Raw genomic sequence first — 18,272 nt, forward strand, 5'->3', positions numbered from 1 at the left:
TTTTAAACAGATAACTATTTTAACTGCACACATTTTTATCCTCTGTATTTGGTGCCTTTTGTTTTAAATGTTTTATGCTTTTTGATAAGCTCTTTTTGTCATGGCCTTTGGCTAGTACAATAAGTGTTAACTTGAAAAAAAAATATTGGAGGCCTAAGATGAGGCTGAGGCTGGTTTGGATTCCCAGTCAAAAGTACTTCTTGGGTTGTAGGAAATAACCAGTGCTCAGTACTTAAATTGTCCCTTTAGTTCTTCTGAGGCCAAATAGAGGACTCTGTTGCATATAGAAGCCTTGTGCTCTATTGATTTCATGCAGACTGATTAAACTTTCATATGTTCAAACCAACATATACACAGTTGGCATATAAAGTAAGCTCACTTAGGTACTCTTATGTTTCAGGCTAAATTTTGCTGCTTCTTTGTGGTCTCTGTGACTCATGTAAATTAGTCTTGTGTCTGGGCATGGCCTCAGATGGAATTTTGTAGAATGGGACAGAGTTTTAGTGGGGAGCTCACTCCCATCCCTGACAAAACATGCCTCAGGCCCTATACATACCGGCACTTTGGGCCGGCTTGGGAGCGGAGTCAGAGCGTGTTTGGGGTGTTTTATTTAAACTATGCAATATTTGCAGATGGAAAACCACCATCTCAGACACTCTTGAATGATTTTAAGGGAGTTGTCTGGGTGAAGGCCACAATTGCAAGGCTTTCATCTATAAAGGTATAAATAGAAAAGGCCTTGTAACCAACAGTTACAACTATCTTATTTGACTATGTGCATAAAGTCTTTGGGTATGGCAGAGAAATTGCCAATAAGGTATGGCCACTTTATACTGTCAGATACACTCACCAGCAGAGTCTTCACAGATCCATACTCTGTTCTTCAAGTGACCACCCATGAACTCATATAACTGATCTTTTATATTTTCCTGTTCATTATTCTGAGAACTGGGAACTTTCCCACTTTTGAGGGGGATGCCCCCAAAATATTCCATGCAGACAAGATATGTTCAGTGTCCATGAAATAGTAATTATTTATGGGAAGAAATGTGGATGGGAAATGGAATGGAATACCTGGAATCCTCAACAGAGAGCATTGCATTTGGCAATATTTATTTTAGGTCCCACTTGTATAGTCCATGTGTTTAATGGGATATACAGATCTTGGATTACACACACCTTTCAGGTGTCAGCATACTTGTAATCAATGATGCAGGTTGAAGATAAAGTTAACAAGTATGAGGTAATGATTTCTGTTGCTCTTCAATGGGTTGTTTGCATTAATGCACAAGTAGCATGTTGTCAAAAGCATGAATAGAAATTGGTATGGAAAATAATTTATTAATTTTTCTTATATATTTAAAATTATTGCTGTTTACAACCAAACAATAAATTTGAGGAGATTCCAGTTATGATTTTTCAGTGTTAAAATCAGTTGTCTATTCTATTTTAAAAACTAAGTCTAAAGAGATAAAGTGCCAGTGATGGGCTGCTTAAAAATTTGGATTATCTGTAGTTATCTCATGGGTTGTAAACAGTATACTTTTTAGGAGCATAAATTTTCATATATAAGCAAAATGCTGCTCCCGGATGTAGTAACAATAGGTGTCAGGGAATTTCTGCCTTGAATATGGGATGTGTTTCATATATTCAAGGAGTTTGCAAATTGCAAACTTGCACTAGAAAGTTTTATGCTGGATTATAATTTTTTGTAACAGATGTGAGGTGAAAACATGATAAAAACATGAAATCATGAGGATATTGTATAAGATACCTTCAAACTGTTTTGACTCCTTAATTTTTAAAACGTATTGTTTACAGCTCTTTGACAGACTGAGAGATGAACAGCCAGAATTTAAAGAAAAAATTATAGCAGTTGCCAGTGACCTTACAGAACTAGAAATGGCACTCAGTGAGGAAGATAAGGAGAACCTCCTAAACTGCATTAACATTATATTCCACTGTGCTGCTACTATAAGATTCAATGAAATTCTGAGGTGAGTATACATTGCATTTTTTGCTTTTGTATTTTTATGTGTGAAAATCCTGGGGGGGGGGGGGGGGGGTTGTACAAAAAAGAGCATTGTTTCCAGATAGCTATGTGGATTTGTGTGTATGTATTGCTTGTATCTGTGTGTGTGGGGGGGGGGGTGTATTTATGTGAGTAAAACATGTTTTTCATGAAAAAATTTCCAGAAACCCTGATGATGTTCGTTGCAAAATTAATGCTATGTGGGAAACACTAAGAGCTGTTTTATATTCTGAGTAGTTTTGATGAGCTTCTTGCACACAAATTTTAAACTCTGATTCCTCTCCCTCTCCCCCATTGGCCTCCATTGATCCATACACAACCTGGGTAGAGGAGGCTGCAGAATAGTGGTGGAAGGCACTAGAAATATAATATACTGTACTACAGTGGTTCTCAAACCATGGTATGGGACCCCCAGGCAGGGTGCAACACTTGCTCAAAGGGAGTGCAAGACTTGAAGGCCCCGACCCCCCCCCCCCTTCCTTTTTCTCTGCTTCCCAAACCTTTTCTGTCCTGGAGTGGAAGAGAAAGAAGGGTGCTTGGAGCCTCTGCCTGGGGGAGGAGAGATATATTCCTTATAAGATGTTAAGATATCGATATACATGAATATGTGAATGAAAATATGCACAGTAAACAAATTATTTTTATTCCTATACTGTGTCAAGTGGTGGTGGGTGCAGCATCTGGATGTAGATGTAAAGAGGGTCACAAGGCTAAAAAGTTTGAGAATCACTGCTGTATTATATTAGAGGCTATATTAAGGTGTTGCAAGCATGTAGTTTAAAAAGAATGAGAGATTCCAGATAGTTACCAACCTTCCCAAATCCCAACCAATCTAAAATATTTTTGCTGTTGGCTCTGCCACTCTTATTATTTCTATACCTGCCTTCAGTTCTGGCAGAAGTCCTGGCTCAATCCTGATATTTTCTTTGCCAGAAGAAAATAAATAGAGCTAGGAGATAGAGAAGTAGAAGAAGGAAGAAGAGGGTTGGATCCCAGCTTGAAGATGAGATAATTTTATTCTTTAATAATATAGCTATAAAGGTTCTTTATTTTTGGGACTATAAGAAGAATACCCGAAAAACTAACTTATATTAGTGACTTTTAATCTAACTCCAGATTTCATGTCTCATGAAATCCTTTCTACTAAATACAGTGTTGTCAAGTTGGTAGGGAAAAATAGAATTGTGTCTAATCTGAATAAGCTACTGAAAGAATCTACTCAAAGAGAAGTACTGCATATTAACATTGGAATCACTTGCACTGATTAATGGTTCTTTTCCTGTTGCTGCTGAATTCCAGTCGGGCAAATATCGGCGCAGGATCAGAAGTGTTTCAGAACATTATTATTGACTCTACTATTTAAATAGGAATCTATTATGAACCCCATAGGCCAGCTATTCCCGACTGCCACATAGTGTCTTAATATTCTAATACCTAAATTCCTACTGAGCTTACATTTCAGGAGGCTAAAATTAGAATTATAAATACTGTATAAAGAATTTTGACTTGGCTCTGCAGTAAATAAGATCACTTTAATCTTTCATCCAGGCAAAATTCTGTTACAGTATTATTGATACTTGTCTAGTAGATATTATGTCCAGTTTTCAGGAAAAGGTCCCCCAAATGCCTGAAAATTGGTTGGTTGACATCTATCCCTTTAATTGTCCCAGGAACCAGGGGTTTTCTGTGATGATATTCCTGTTCAGAAACTTTTAAAAAGATACGGTGCATTTAGGTTCCCTGATAGACTAGTTTGTTCTAGATGCTCCTCTTAATCCGTTTTAACTCCTGGCTTCACAATCAAATGCAGATGTATTTAAGGCATAATTTTACAAGAGGATACTGATATTATCCTACAAGACACATTCTGTGGGATTTCTTAAAGCTTGGTTCAGCAAATGCTTTGCTGAGTGGGATCCTCTGCATAAGGCAAATTCCGCCTATGCTCAAGCCCCATTGGAAACAATGGGGCTCATGCACAGTGGCGCGCAGGCGCCACAGGCGCACATGCCCATTCAATTGAATGGGACGCGCCGCCCCTTCTGCCTCCGCGGCTTGAGCGTGTAAGCTCAAGTCCACATAAGGTGCGCCCACGTATGACGCGGGCGTGCTGCACTAAATAAATAATAATAAAACTTTTATTTATATCCCGCTTTTCTGTGACAGGACAATCAAAGCGGCTTACAACACGTTAAAATCCACATTTACAAATTTATATCCCAAATCCCCCCCCCCCCCCCGCTTAAAACAGGATTAAACAAGTTACAATTAAAATATCTGTTAAAAACACAATAAAAATACAGCGAGGACAGAGCGGTGGGCTGATACATGATGTGAGGGGCAGTCATTCTGTGGCCGGGCACTTTTATTCAGGAAAGGCCTGCCAGAAGAGATCCGTCTTGACAGCTTTTTTAAAGCTGTCTAAGCTGACAATTTGATGGATCTCGTCTGGCAGACCGTTCCATAGTTTGGGAGCAATTGCAGAGAAGGCCCTCTGGGAGGTAGCAGTTAGTCTGGTTTTTAAAGGCTGCAATAGATTCCTCCCAGAGGACCTGAGGGTGCGGGGCGGATTATATGGAAGCAGGCGATCCCTCAAATAGGTTGGACCCAAGCCATGTAGGGTTTTAAAGGTTATAACCAACACCTTGTACTGTGCCCGGAAACTAATAGGCAGCCAGTGAAGAGATTTTAAGATAGGTGTGTTATTCGGTCACTCCTAATTTTTCCGGCGACCAGCCTGGCTGCCATATTTTGCACTAGTTGAAGTTTCCGGACTAGGCACAAGGGTAGCCCCATGTAGAGCGCATTACAGAAATCAAGTCGTGAAGTTACCAGTGAATGTACAACAGTTTCTAGGGCCTTTACTTCCAGGAAAGGGCGCAGCTGGCGTATTAGCTGAAGCTGATAACAGGTGCTCCTGATTTACTGTAATAAATATGCTCTTGTTTCATAGATGGTCTGTCTTTTGGTAATGAAAGAATTGTGTTTGGTTTAGTCTGTTTACCCAGTAATGGACAAATTGACTACTTACAAAATGCTGTCTTTTTTTAAAAGAGGCGGTGCTCCCAGGAAGAAACTTTAATTAGTATGCTTCAGACTTTAGTTAATAAGCCTCATAACCATTTCTCATCCTTTTCTAAAAAAGTGCAAGTTAACTGATCCTTGGCACGAGAGAGACCACACACTATTCAGAAATATTTGATACCTGTAGCCCATATTTCAGCCATCAGTAAATAAATTCAATAAACAAATAAAATAAAAAATAAGTAGTTTGAACTGGCTGGAAAGATTGCGTGAAGAACACTGAACTTGTAACCATCACTACACTTGACCATGCCCCAATTCAGATTGTTCTTCTGTTATGTGACCCCTCTCCTAGACCGTTTATATAATGATGGACCTCTCAGGTTTTCTATTCCATTAACCAAGGTATCCATCTGGGGTGCATATCTGAAATGGGACTTGGAGACACTGTTATGTAGTGGTACTGGTCTTTCTTGGAGGGACAAACTCAGAAGGGGGTGTTGGGAAACCCTGTTTGACTCTGGCCACTGGTCTGTGTAGTCCCACATGGTTCTGTTTTGTTCCCCTATGCTATTTAACATCTATGAGAAACTGCTGGGAGAGCTTATTCAGAGTTTTGGGATGCAATGTAACCAGTATGGGGATGACACACATCTCTCTCTCTCCTTTCTACCCAACTCCAAGGAAACTGTCTCTGTACTGAACCAATGTCTGCTGTCAGTAATGGACTGGATTTGTTCTAGATGTCAGTCTGCATCAAAAATCAGTGAATTTTTTGTAAATGCAATTCTACAAAAATGCTTCTTTTAAATCCATTGAGCCCAGTGAGCTTTTAACTGATAACTTGTAGACAATATTCTGTTACCTCAATTAGCTAATAGAGGTAAAATTTTCCTTAATAGAGCAATAACTCTGGGAAAATGGCTATTAAGAAGCATCAGTCACTTAAGATCCCAGGTCTGGACAAATTCAGTGATAAATCTTGTAAAGAAACAAGACCCGACCAACAGAATCAACAGGAAAATGAATACCTTGATCAAGAACTCCTCAGTTGAGCCAACCACATCCCAAAGTTTATGCAATTCCGAGGCTTTTCCACCAAGACTGTATGGACTTCCCAAGATCCACAAGGATTCCATTCCACTCCGACCCCAGAGTGAGCGCCGTTGGATCCCCTACATATGACTTGGCCAAATTTTTGGCCACAGAGTTACAAACCCATATAGGGCAAACCCTCCACTACATCAAGAACTCATCAAGCTCACTTCATAGAAAAAATCAACAACCTCAAACTCAAACATTGAGACATACTAATCAGCTTTGTTGTGGTCTGCCTGTTCTCCAGAGTCCCCATAATGGACACTATGGCACTCATCTGACAAATTTTTCCGTAAGACATCACAGTCCTGTTTGAACATTGCCTAACCACAAGCTACTTCCAGGGGGGCAATGGATTCTACAAGCAGAGAGATGGGGTAGCCATGGGATGCCCTGTGAGCCCTGTGATAGTAAACATTTACATGGAACACCTTGAAAGGCAAGCCCTGGAAACAGCACCAAAAAACCCACAGCATGATTCTGATATGTGGATGACTCACCATTTGGAGCCATGGAGAAGAAGATCTGACCGGGTTTCTGACTATCCAATTCAGGATGGAAAAAGAAAAGAAAGGAGCATTGCCATTTTTGGATGTCCTGATCATCCGTAAACCAAACAAACATTTGGGCCACACAGTGCAGTGTGCCCTCCCCTTACGTGGGGATCCGTTCTGGATCCCTCAGCGTAAGGGGAAATCAGCGTATGCTAAAGCCCTATAGGAACTAATGGGGCACACAACAGACTCTTCCGGCGCAGCTTTCAGCGTATGCGTTGTATACAGAAAACCAACACACACAGACAGATACCTACACAAGAACTACAACCATCATCACACCACAAAAAATAAGCACAATAAAAACACTGGTAGACCAGGCAAAAAGGATCTGTGAACCTCACTTCCTGGAAGGTGAATTGAAGCACCTAGACTGGGCTCTACAGGCTAATGGTTACTCCAGCTCAGACACCAGAAGGGTTGCCAGACCCAGAAAAACCCATAAGAGTGAAGGCAAAAAACCTCCCAAAGGGAAGATATTTTTACCATTCATCAAATGAGTCACAGACCGAGTAGGGAAATTGGTGAGGAAACACAACCTCCAGATGATCTACAAACCAACCAAGAAAAACCAGCAAATGCTGCACTCAGCAAAAGACAGGAGAGACTCTGTCACGGCCACAGGTGTTTACAGCATACCATGCTGGTGTGGGCAAGTGTACACCAAACACAGTGTTCAAACACGAATCAAGGATCAAGGAACATGAGACACTGCAGACTGGGTCAGCCAGAAAAAAATCAGCAGTAGCAGAACATGTTATAAACCACCCTAGGCATAAAATGGTATTTGAAAACACTGAAATTCTGGACCATTCCAACAATTATCAGGTTAGAATGCATGGGGAAGCCATTGAAATCCTCAAACATCTAGACATCATTTAAACAGTATACCTGCAAAGTGACCCTCTCTCAAAAATCTACAGTAGGTTTTTCTGGTTGTCAGTGTTCAGAATCCTATTGGTGTACCACTCTAGTAGTTGCACTATTTCCAGCTTCACACAGCAGTGGTAAGGGAAGTTGGGGAAAAAATTGCCAGTGCCAAACAGCCCGTTTGTGCATTGTACTCATGGTCTTACTCCTCCTGCCACCACTAGCATTACACTGGTGTAGTGCATCAACAGGATTCTGGCCAGAGTTAAATGCTGAAATGTAACCACTCTGTCCCCAGCTCCCCACCTCCACCCCATATGGGTCCAAGACACTATTGCTCAAAGATGAAGGACTTTCCTGCCTTTTCCCTGTTACAAGTAGGTTTGTTAGAGTTAACACATGGTGGTCATGTAGATGGCGGAAAAGTGGTAAGCTCTATTCTAAAGTCCTTGAAGACACTTATTTATTTATTTATTTATTTATTTATTTATTTATTTATTCTTTCAACAGAGATGCTGTTCAGCTCAATGTAATTGCAACTCAGCAGCTTCTCTTCTTGGCCCAGAAAATGAAGAATCTAGATGTATTTATCCATGTTTCAACAGCATATGCATACTGCAATCAGAAGCACATTGAGGAAGTTGTCTATCCGCCACCTGTCGATCCTAAGAAGTTGATAGATTCTTTATCGTATGTACCAAATTCTCATTTCTTCATTCTTTCAAAATAAAAATATTGGAAAATGTTTTGATAAAAAAGAAACAAATGGACATCTTAGGGTTTTTTCTGAATGTGTTCATATATGCTAAAAAATTGAAATGATTATCATTTATTTTGTTTATTTCTTCTTCCTTGATTTAGACAGATGGGTTATCTCGCCAGTGCAGGACATTGTTCAGAACCTTCTAGAGCTCTTACACAAGTGTTCTCAACAGCAGCCCTGCCCACTTTTCGCACACCATACCAGCATGCTGTCCACCTAAACTATCAGTTGTTTTTTGTTCTCTGCAGCAGTAGTAGACTTTGGATAGTGTTTTTAGTGGTGTTGAACTTTGGACTCCTTTGTGGCTCGGAAGATTATGGCCTCCTCGGGGACTTTTAAAAAGTGTACTGTATTTACTGATAAGCTTCTGGAGAAAGATGGCCAACTTTCCAGTATTCCTGACATTGAATCTATGCAGAAACATAACAGAATGAAAGCGTTGTTTACTCTTGAGTTCTGAATGTTTAAGTTGCAGTCCTTGTGAATGAAAAATAAAGAATACTACTATACTGATTGAACGTAATGATCTGAAGAACATCTATCAGATCGAAATGTCCATTTCAAGATCTTAGGAACAGATGTCATCATCACCTTGTTTAAGTCATTATATTGTTATTATCTTTTGAGAAACCCAAGTGGTCATTTTGAAATTTTATAAATAGTCTTGATTATTGCACAAATGCACTTTTGTATCTTTATATTTTCATAGTACTTTCTTTGATCCATTTGGAGATTATTGTGTTCTTACTGTAGAGCTGTGAGTGCTGGTGCTTCTCCCTGATTATTGTATTTCACTGTGACTTGTGGCAGCCAGGAGCTGCATTTCCTAATAAAAACCACAAGCAAATTAGAAGGGCAACAAACAGCTACTTTGTGCTTTGACGAGGTACTCTTTGCTGTTTCTGCCAAAAATGTCCAACTGTGTTAGGATTCATGGCCTCAACTGTGTCTGTCACTCCCCTTGCCAGGCTTCTGCTGAGGCCTCTTCAGGCTTGGTTCCTGACCTGCTTTGACCCGTTGACAGATTCTCCATGAAAAAGATTCATGATATCTTGTGTAGTGGCACATTCCTCCCCCCACCCCCATATTTAAAAAGGGATGCTGTTTTTCTTCCCCAGCATACTGTGACAGTCACTACTGACGCATCCCTAGAAGGGCAGGGAGGCCATTCTGTAAGTCTTATTGTCAGAAGTCGTTGGAGGAGCAGGTTCTCCATATCAATGCACTTGAATTTAACAGGGCAAGATACACGATCAGACATCCTTCTCCATTTCTTGGTGGAGTGATGAGATTGGTCTCATTTACCTGTCAGGAAGAATACTCTCACGCATGCCTTGAGCTGAGCACTAGTGTTCTGTAATGAACAGAACCTACACATGGGCACCTTTCAGGCTGTCTTCTGGAGTTGGGGAGTGCCAGCTGTTGATGTTTGTGCATCACTTCAGAACAGGCATTGCAACATCTGTTCAAGCAGTCCAGGGCAGAGGGGCTCTGTCAGAGACACGTTCCTGTTCAGTTGCATTTTCCTACCATTCTCTCTAGTCACCAGGGTAATAATGAAAATTTGACAGGCTAGACATATTGAGCCACCCCATGGTGGCCTAGACAACCATGGTTTACTTCTCTACTGCCCCTCTCCAAGAATCAGAATCTCAGGCTTTCACTACATCCAGACCTGTTGACTCTCCATGGTGGCAAGGTGAGGTACTCAAACGTTCAAACGACAAAATCCACAGTTTAGAGAATCCTAGTCTGATTACTTGGACAGGCCCAATGCCATTGGGCCTGAAGAGGAAGAGCCCTCCCCTTTCTCCTTCCAACTGTCATCTTCTGGCCTTAGAGGGAGCGAAAGGACAGGCCCAATGCCATTGGGCCTGAAGAGGAAGAGCCCTCTCCTCCCTCTTTCCAACAGTCATCTTCTGGCCTAGAGGCAGCAAAAGGACAAGCTCAACGCCATCAGGCCTGGAGAGGAAGAGCCCTCCCTCCTTCCAACTGTCATCTTCTGGCCTGGGAAGGAGTGAAAGGAGAGGCCCAACACCATTGGGCCGGGCCTCGATTAAGAAAAAGAGCCCTCCCTCCAGTCCATCTGCCTTGGTCCAGTCCTCAGAGGGAGAGAAGAATGCTGGACCTGATCCCCTCCCCCCCATTCCCTTCTCCTTTTGTGTCGTGTCTTTTTAGATTGTAAGCCTGAGGGCAGGGAACTGTCTATTATCCCCTCTGTTGTAAGCCGCCTGGATTCCCAGTGATTGGGTGGCATATAAATAGATCCTATTATTATTATTATTGTTGTTGTTGTTGTTATTATTATTATTATTATTATTATTATTATTATTACTTTGCCTGGCTCACACACATTATGATGCAGGCTGTCTACTCAGAGCTTATACACTATGAGTGGGCTAAGTTTTCTGAATTTCTTCATCTGCAGGGGGTCTCTTTTTTTTTGGTTGCCTGTTTTATTGAACCATTTCCTGTATTGCTATGTATTTTATATGTATTATCCTACTATTTCTTAGATTGTACACCATAGGCAGGTTTACTCTTATATATTTATTGTTTTTATGTACAGCGCTGTGCAAATCTACAGCACTATATAAATAAATAAATAAATAAATAAATAAATAAATAATAAGTGGGCGTATCTGGGCAAACAGCTTCCTATGCAACTGACAAGTCATTCCACAATAGCGATGGCAGCCTCTATTGCTTTCCAGAAAGGAGTCCCTCTAAATAACAACTGTAGAACTGCTGCCTGCTCCAGACTGCTCACTTTCATATCCCACTATAGATTGGGCTCGAGGTCCCAAATGAAGATTGTGTTTGGGAGAGCTGAGTAAAAGCCCTCTTCTGTGGCATAATATTCTCTCCTCCTGTGGTTATTTGCTTGCTAGTCTTTCATTTGTGTGAGCTGTGGAAACTACGAAGGAGGAGGTTAGATTGCTTACCTGTAACAGTGGTTCTTTGAATGGTCATCTCTTTTTAAAGTTTTAATCTTTATTGAATTATATTAATACATTCAAATTAAACACATACAGTAATAATAATAATAATAATAATAATAATAATAATAATAATAATAATAATTTATTTCTAGCCTGCCCAATCACGAAGAATCCGGGCGGGTTACAACAATAAAATACATCAGATTACAATAGAGTTAAAAAATCAGACCCTAGACCTACCCCCCCCCCCATTCCCAGTACTAAAACAGAATTAAACAGTAATAGTATAAAAACATTAAAAAACAACAAAAAATAGGCAGAAACATAGGCAGGGAAAAATAGACAGGTGAGGGGACAAATATCTCTATATCTGGGGAGGGTAACTAAGTTGGAAAGGCCTGCTGGAAGAGATCCGTCTTGAGTGTTTTCTTAAAAGCTGTCAGAATGGGAATGTGACGGATCTCCTCCGGCAGGTTGTTCCATAGTTTTGGAGTAGTAGTTAATTTCTGTATCATCCTTCATTGGGTTATCTTTTATCATATCTATCACTTCTATTATTTCCATAATATCATATAGTTTAAACATCCATTCCTTTAACACAGGCGTATTTTCCAATCTCCATTTTTGTACAAAAAGTAATCCAGCTGTTGTGGTCAAATAAAATATGATTTTACCATATTTTTTCTCTATCTCATCTTCAGATATTCCCAGCAACATATATTCTGGTTTCATTACCAAACTTATGTTTAATACAGTTGGCCCTTCCCCTATGCAGGGGATCTGTTCCGGACCCCGCTGCATAAGGGAAATACCATGTAAACCCAAGCCCCATTAGAAACAATGGGGCTCGTTCCCGCAGCGCACACCTGGCGCGCCCCATTGTTTCTTCCAGGGCGCGGGAGAAGCCTTTCCGGCACGGCTTCCATTGTATGCTGGAAGCCGTGTATGACGCGGGCGCACTGTATTTTGTTAATTGTTTGGGTCATTATATTCTAACATTTGGCCCTTTTGCACATTCACCAGCAGTGGAAATAAGTACCTGGTGTACCTCTTATAAATATCAAAAAGCACAAATTTGTATTAATGAGAACAAAACTCAATTCATAAATATAGGTAGGGGAATGAGGCAACGATGCCCGCTATCACCACTTCTATTTTGAACGGCGATTGAAACATTGATAATAAGAATAAAAAGAGATGAGTTTTTGAAAGGTATTAAGATTTTAAAATTTAATTACACAATAAGGGCATCTTTAGTAACTCAGTCATTTAACCTTTTCTCTGAAGATGCCAGCCACAGATGCTGGTGAAACGTCAGGAAGAAACTTTTCTGGAACATAGCCACATACCCCGAAAAACCCACAAAAAACCATCTAACCTTTTCTTTTGGGCTTTGTCTAATTTAATAATTCCATCTTCTTTTATCCATTATTCAAAACTCCCACCATATATATGTTTTATAGCATATAGCTCTTCATAATAAATTTGAAAAAGCTCTCTTAATGTCCTCATTTTTCATCACAACTTGTTCTCCATCCTTAATGTTTAAAATTTGTTTTTTCTCACTTTCTTTTCTGAGTCCATATGCTAGCCATTTATCTTCCTTATTTTAGTGTCCAAATTCATTTTGCTTAAATCTTTTTTAACTTCCCTCCTATTTCATGAACCAATTCTACTGAAATCTGTTTTTGCACTATTTTAATCCTTTCCTTTGCCTCATTGTTCTTGAGATTTAATACCAATTTCTCTTCCTGTTCTTTTAGTAATTTATTTAACTGTACTATTCTTTGTTTCCTACATTTTATGCTATTTCGTTGGATAAAAAGTCCTCTTAACACAATTTTAGCGGTATCCCATACAATATCCATATCTACACCCTTATTCATATTTTCTTTTAAAAAGCTACTTATTTCTAATCTCGCTTTTTAAAAAAACTATTACTGGATCTCTTAACTCATCATTTAACTTCCAATTATATTTTCTTTTTCATTTAAGTCCAGAATTTGCATACTATGATTTGATAAAGATCTGGGTAGTACCTCCATTTCCTTAATGTCCCCTGCTGTTATTGAAATGAACACCAAATAATTCTGGCCGTTGAGTCATGACTGTCAAATCTAAAAGTGTATTCTTTTGTTGAATCGTATACAGTGGGCCCTTGCTTTACGCAGGGGAATCTGTTCTGTACCCCCTCCCATAAAGCAAAGTGCGACTATGTTCGAGCCCCCGTTTGCATCATTCGTGAGCCCCATTGGATATATTGGGGCTTGTTCTTGCCGCATGGTCATGCACGCATGCTGCACATTCTCCCATTTTCCAGGTGGCTTCAGCCTATAACAAGCCCACGTATGGCGCGAGATTACTGCATATACCTCCATGCATCCACTAAATTCAGTGATACCCTATCTATTTTTTGTTCACATACTCCACTGAAATCTCCAATTATTATTAAATGTTCATAATCACCTTCCGATACTTTGTTCTGTAGATTCGAGTAGAATTTTCCTTTATTTAGCAAAGGGCCATAAACACCCACAATCAAAATTTTGCGTATTATTTCAACCCTGATAAAATACCCCTCTTTATCATTAAAGATTTCTTTGGATTCCAAATTATTATTCACATAAATAATACACCCCTTTTCCTCTTAGATGTAGATGAGATATTTTCCTTCTCCAAACCCTTCCTGAAAATTAATCTCCTATCCCTCGTATTTATGTGTGATTGCTGAATACATGCTAAATCTGGTTTATATTTATTAATATATGCAAATACTTTTTTCCCTTTTCCATGGTGAATTCACTCCCCTAACATTCCAAGAAATGATTTTCATGTTTAGATCCTTTTTTGATTAGATGTCCAATTACTGATTAAATATCCAATTACTTTTAAAAAATTTTATTAATTAAAACAAGTAGCACACATATAGTCCATAATATTTTTCAGTCATACAAGACATGCAATCAAGTTATATAAATAAAGCATATGAGTTCAATAGATATTAGATATGTTTACATAAGGGTAAGGATATTCTTCTTTTATCAACAATGTTGCATTTCTTTCTTCTAGGACAGGAGTAGGCAACCTTTTTCAGCCGGGGGCCAGGTTGTTGTCCCTCAGACAACTGGAGGGCCAAAGCGGGGGGGGGGGGGGAGCTTCCTCCCACCTCCTCCTCCTCTTCCCCTGCGGACCCCCGCCTCCTTCTCCCCAGGCCCGCGGCTGTGGAGCAACCGCGGGCTTGGGGAGAAGGACGAGGGGGACCCTGCCTCCTCCTCCCCAGGCCCACGGCCCCACTGCCTCTCCCCGCCCTGTGGGAGGGCCAAGGCTTCCCCACAGGGCGGGGGGAAGGAGCGCGCCACCGGCCCCAGCGCTTTCCCCCGCCCCTCTGGGAGGGCAGAGGCTGTCCCAGAGGCCAGGGGAAGGGGAGCGCCGCCAGCCCCAGGGCTTTCCCCTGCCCCTCTGGGAGGGCAGAGGCCGTCCCAGAGGCCGGGGGAAGGGGAGTGCTGCCGGCCCCAGCGCTTTCCCCCGCCCCTCTGGGAGGGCAGAGGCTGTCCCAGAGGGCGGGGGGAAGGAGCACGCCGCCGGCCCCAGCGCTTTCCCCCACCCCTCTGGGAGGGCCAAGGCTTCCCCACAGGGCGGGGGGAAGGAGCGCACCGCCGGCCCCAGTGCTTTCCCCCACCTCTCTGGGAGGGCAGAGGCCGTCCCAGAGGGCAGGGGAAGGAGCGCACCGCCGGCCCCAGCGCTTCCCCCGCCCCTCTGGGAGGGCAGATGCCGTCCCAGAGGGTGGGGGAAGGAGCGCGCCGGCGGCAGCAATCGGCAGCAGGGCCGGCCTGTTCTAGGAGGTCCCTTCTCTTCTCTCCTTCCCCATACCTTCTCTTTACATAACTCAACCTTCCTTAATCTTTCTCCTGTCCACTCAGTTCAACTTTCTTTCCATTCCTTATCTATCAATCAACCTTCTCTTCTATCCCACCTTCTACATAACTTACTTACACCTTCAATCACCTCTCCTCACATACTGGCTTCTTCCTCAACTCTTAGCAGTTTTTTCTCACCCTGCTCTCTTGGATTTCCCATAATATCCTTTCTTGTATAACTTGCTTTTATGAGTTCATATTTGTTGTTTCGATAATCTCTTTGCTACTATTTCTTCCGATTATACTTCTTACAAGATCTTCAAAGCTTCTGGGGTATTAGTCATTCTTAAATCTTTTCCAACAATTAGCATAGATAACATAATTAACCTTTATAGTACAACCAGTTTTAAGACTCATACAGTCCATCCTCACCTTACGTTCCGGATCTCTCCGCGTCAGGCGAATTCCACCTATGCTCGAGCCCCATTGGAAACAATGGGGCTCGTGTGTGGCGGCGCGGGTGCGCGCGGGGCGCAACAGGCACGCGCGCCCATTCAATTGAGTGAGACGCGCCGCCCCACGCACGCGCCGCGGCTTGAGCACATACACTCAAGTCCGCGTATGGTGCGCCCGCGTATGGCGCGGGCGCACTGTAAAAGTAATTGTTTCTATCCATAACCTCCAATATAACTATATGGTTAGTGATCTTAATTGTCACATCGTATCTCTTCCTATCTGACTTGTTTTTTCCTTTGTAATTTTCCTCTCATCTAAGTAGGTTAACACCGGTTTCCATTCTGTTTGCACGTCTTCCAGGGGGTTTGATGACAATTTCTGGGATAAAATATCCATTTCTAATGCTTCATGCAGTTTAATCAACCAGTCTCTTTCTAAATATCCAATTACGGATTAGATGGCCAAACAGCCACCCCATTTGGAATAACTCGAATTAGACAATTCCCGTACTAAATGGTCAACTGATTACCCCACAAAAATGTCTTTATTCTATTCCTTCTCCTCCTGTTGCATCCTCTTCTTCTTCCCTGTCTTTCTCTTTCATTCTTTAATACTTTCTCCTTGTTTTCATTCTAGGCAGAGGTCTTCTTCCAAATCTTACTCCCTCCAGGCTGTTTTCTCTATTTTTTCAGTTTCTTTTCTATGGATCATTTGCTCCAATTGCTTGTTCAAAGAAGCGAGATATAAATAAAAGTTTTATTACATTTTGTTTATTTATTATATTTCTGCCAAAAGTCCACTGCTTTTTCTATAGAGTTCAGTCTGTAATTTTTTTGACACCTAGTCACTGACACTCTTTCGATTTCCTCCCATTGGAATGGTACTCCATACGTTTTAAATTGGTCTGTGAGAAAAAAATTGTCCCTTCTAGCTTGAAGAATTTTTGCCGGCACATCTTTAAAGATCTGGATTCTTTTTTCATCAATTATCAATATTTTTTATGACTATATTGGATAATCAAATCATGAATCTGTTTCCTCACACAATACACAATCATGTCCTAATTCCTACTTCTTGCCACCTTTGAATTGAGGTGATATAATCTACCTATTTCTCATGGGAAATCTTGTTCTGATTCCTTGATGTAGTCAGCTAGAATAGTTATCAGTGATTAATACAAATTCTCATCATCCTTTTCTGGAATTCCTCTCAGTTTAAAACATTTCTTGCAGATCTTGATTAAATTTTCCCAACCCTCGTTTCTCTCTAATTACATTCTCCAATTTCACTTCTGAATTTTTAATGTCACATTCTAATTTCTCCACTTTTTCAGTGACTTTCTCCATCTCTTTAGTAACTGACTTCAAGTTTTATTTTATGTCCCTTAGTTCTGATCTCAATTTAAGTTTTATCTCTTCTTTCATTTCATTTTTTATCCTTTCCTTTTCCTCCCTATTTCCTTCACATATATATTTTTTATTTTCTCCATTAGGAATTCATTTTGATCTGGATTTTTAGCAGTTGTTTTCATTGGCTCAGGTTTGTCAGATTTGTGATGAACCACAGCCTTTTTTCCTGAAACCATATTTCACTTCTGTTGAAGAAAGTGGCAGCGACACTAAAGCGACAATAGTCACGACTTCCTGTGGATGTGGCTAGCCCGTCACTCCCTCTGACTCCTTCCAAACGACTCTCAAGCCTTCATTTCTTTATCTTATATTTGTTGTATCTCATAACTCTGGAGTCTATAGGATGCAGTTTGTGGGCCCCTCTGCTTCCCCTTTATTGGAGGGACACAATCACCTCCTCTGACATCACTATCACCAGAGGAAGACTAATCCTCGTGGTAAACTGCCCCCCATCCGAGAGCTTCTCTAGACAGTGACCTCTGTGCTGACCATTCACTGGCAATTGAATGGTAATCTGTGAAGTCACACAACTCTGCCCAACCTCCCCTCATCGTGTCCTGCCTGTCTTTAGAACCTTTGACACCCATGGAACTGGGGGTTTAGATGAAAAGTGCACTGGTATGACACAGGGAGCAAAGTGGGGCTATCTAAAAAAAAACATCTCAAGAGCTCTAGAAGGTTATGAATGATGCACTGTGCAGGAAAAGATAAGTATGTTTTCAAATCTTCAGTGAATAAAAAAAAAATATCACTTTAAATCTTCCAAATAAGAATAGCTGCAGTAATAAAGTAATAGACTTGGCTGAAAGATTGCTAAAGACAAAGCAAAGGAACTTCCATTTTTTTTTGTGGAATCTTTTAATGGTCTTACAGTATACAACTGAGTAGTTGTTGGTACTGGTATATTCTTTTATTTATTTATTTTAATTTTATTTTATTGCCTTGTGTAGTTAAAAGGTCAACATAATATTTGAGCCTTGGACGTTCCTGCCTTCAAAGTTTCAGCTAACTTGAGTTAGCTTGGTTTAAGCTAACTTAAGTTAGCATAAAATAGTATTTCCACTTGTCTTTTGAAAATGACCTGAAAGTGTATATTGGATCTAAGTTACATAAGCAAAAGATACCACTTCCCTTATTTTTAGTAATACATCTCACCCTTTATGACTTAGTCCACATGGTTTGTGAGGATTGTCTAATTTGCCAGAGCCTCTCTAGGGAGATGCACGTGCTAGCAGTGCTAGCAAGGGGATGGGAAACTCAGATTTTA

General features: G+C 40.8%; 1 protein-coding gene across 9 annotated transcripts in view; it reads left to right on the forward strand.

The window, feature by feature from the left end:
* LOC149314489 (fatty acyl-CoA reductase 1) overlaps window positions 1–18,272 on the forward strand; it is a 62,812-nt gene that overhangs the window by 24,735 nt on the left and 19,805 nt on the right. For all 9 annotated transcript variants that reach the window (XM_089521227.1, XM_089521229.1, XM_089521228.1 and 6 more), the window contains 2 exons: window positions 1,822–1,997; window positions 8,089–8,268. In XM_089521227.1, coding sequence (XP_089377353.1) covers window positions 1,822–1,997; window positions 8,089–8,268 — 356 coding nt within the window. The remainder of the gene's footprint in view (window positions 1–1,821; window positions 1,998–8,088; window positions 8,269–18,272) is intronic.

The sequence above is a fragment of the Sceloporus occidentalis genome, unplaced genomic scaffold (assembly GCF_023333645.1).
Source record: "Sceloporus occidentalis isolate IW3139 unplaced genomic scaffold, rSceOcc1.0.p SCAF_4, whole genome shotgun sequence".
NCBI classification, from domain to species: Eukaryota; Metazoa; Chordata; class Lepidosauria; order Squamata; family Phrynosomatidae; genus Sceloporus; species Sceloporus occidentalis.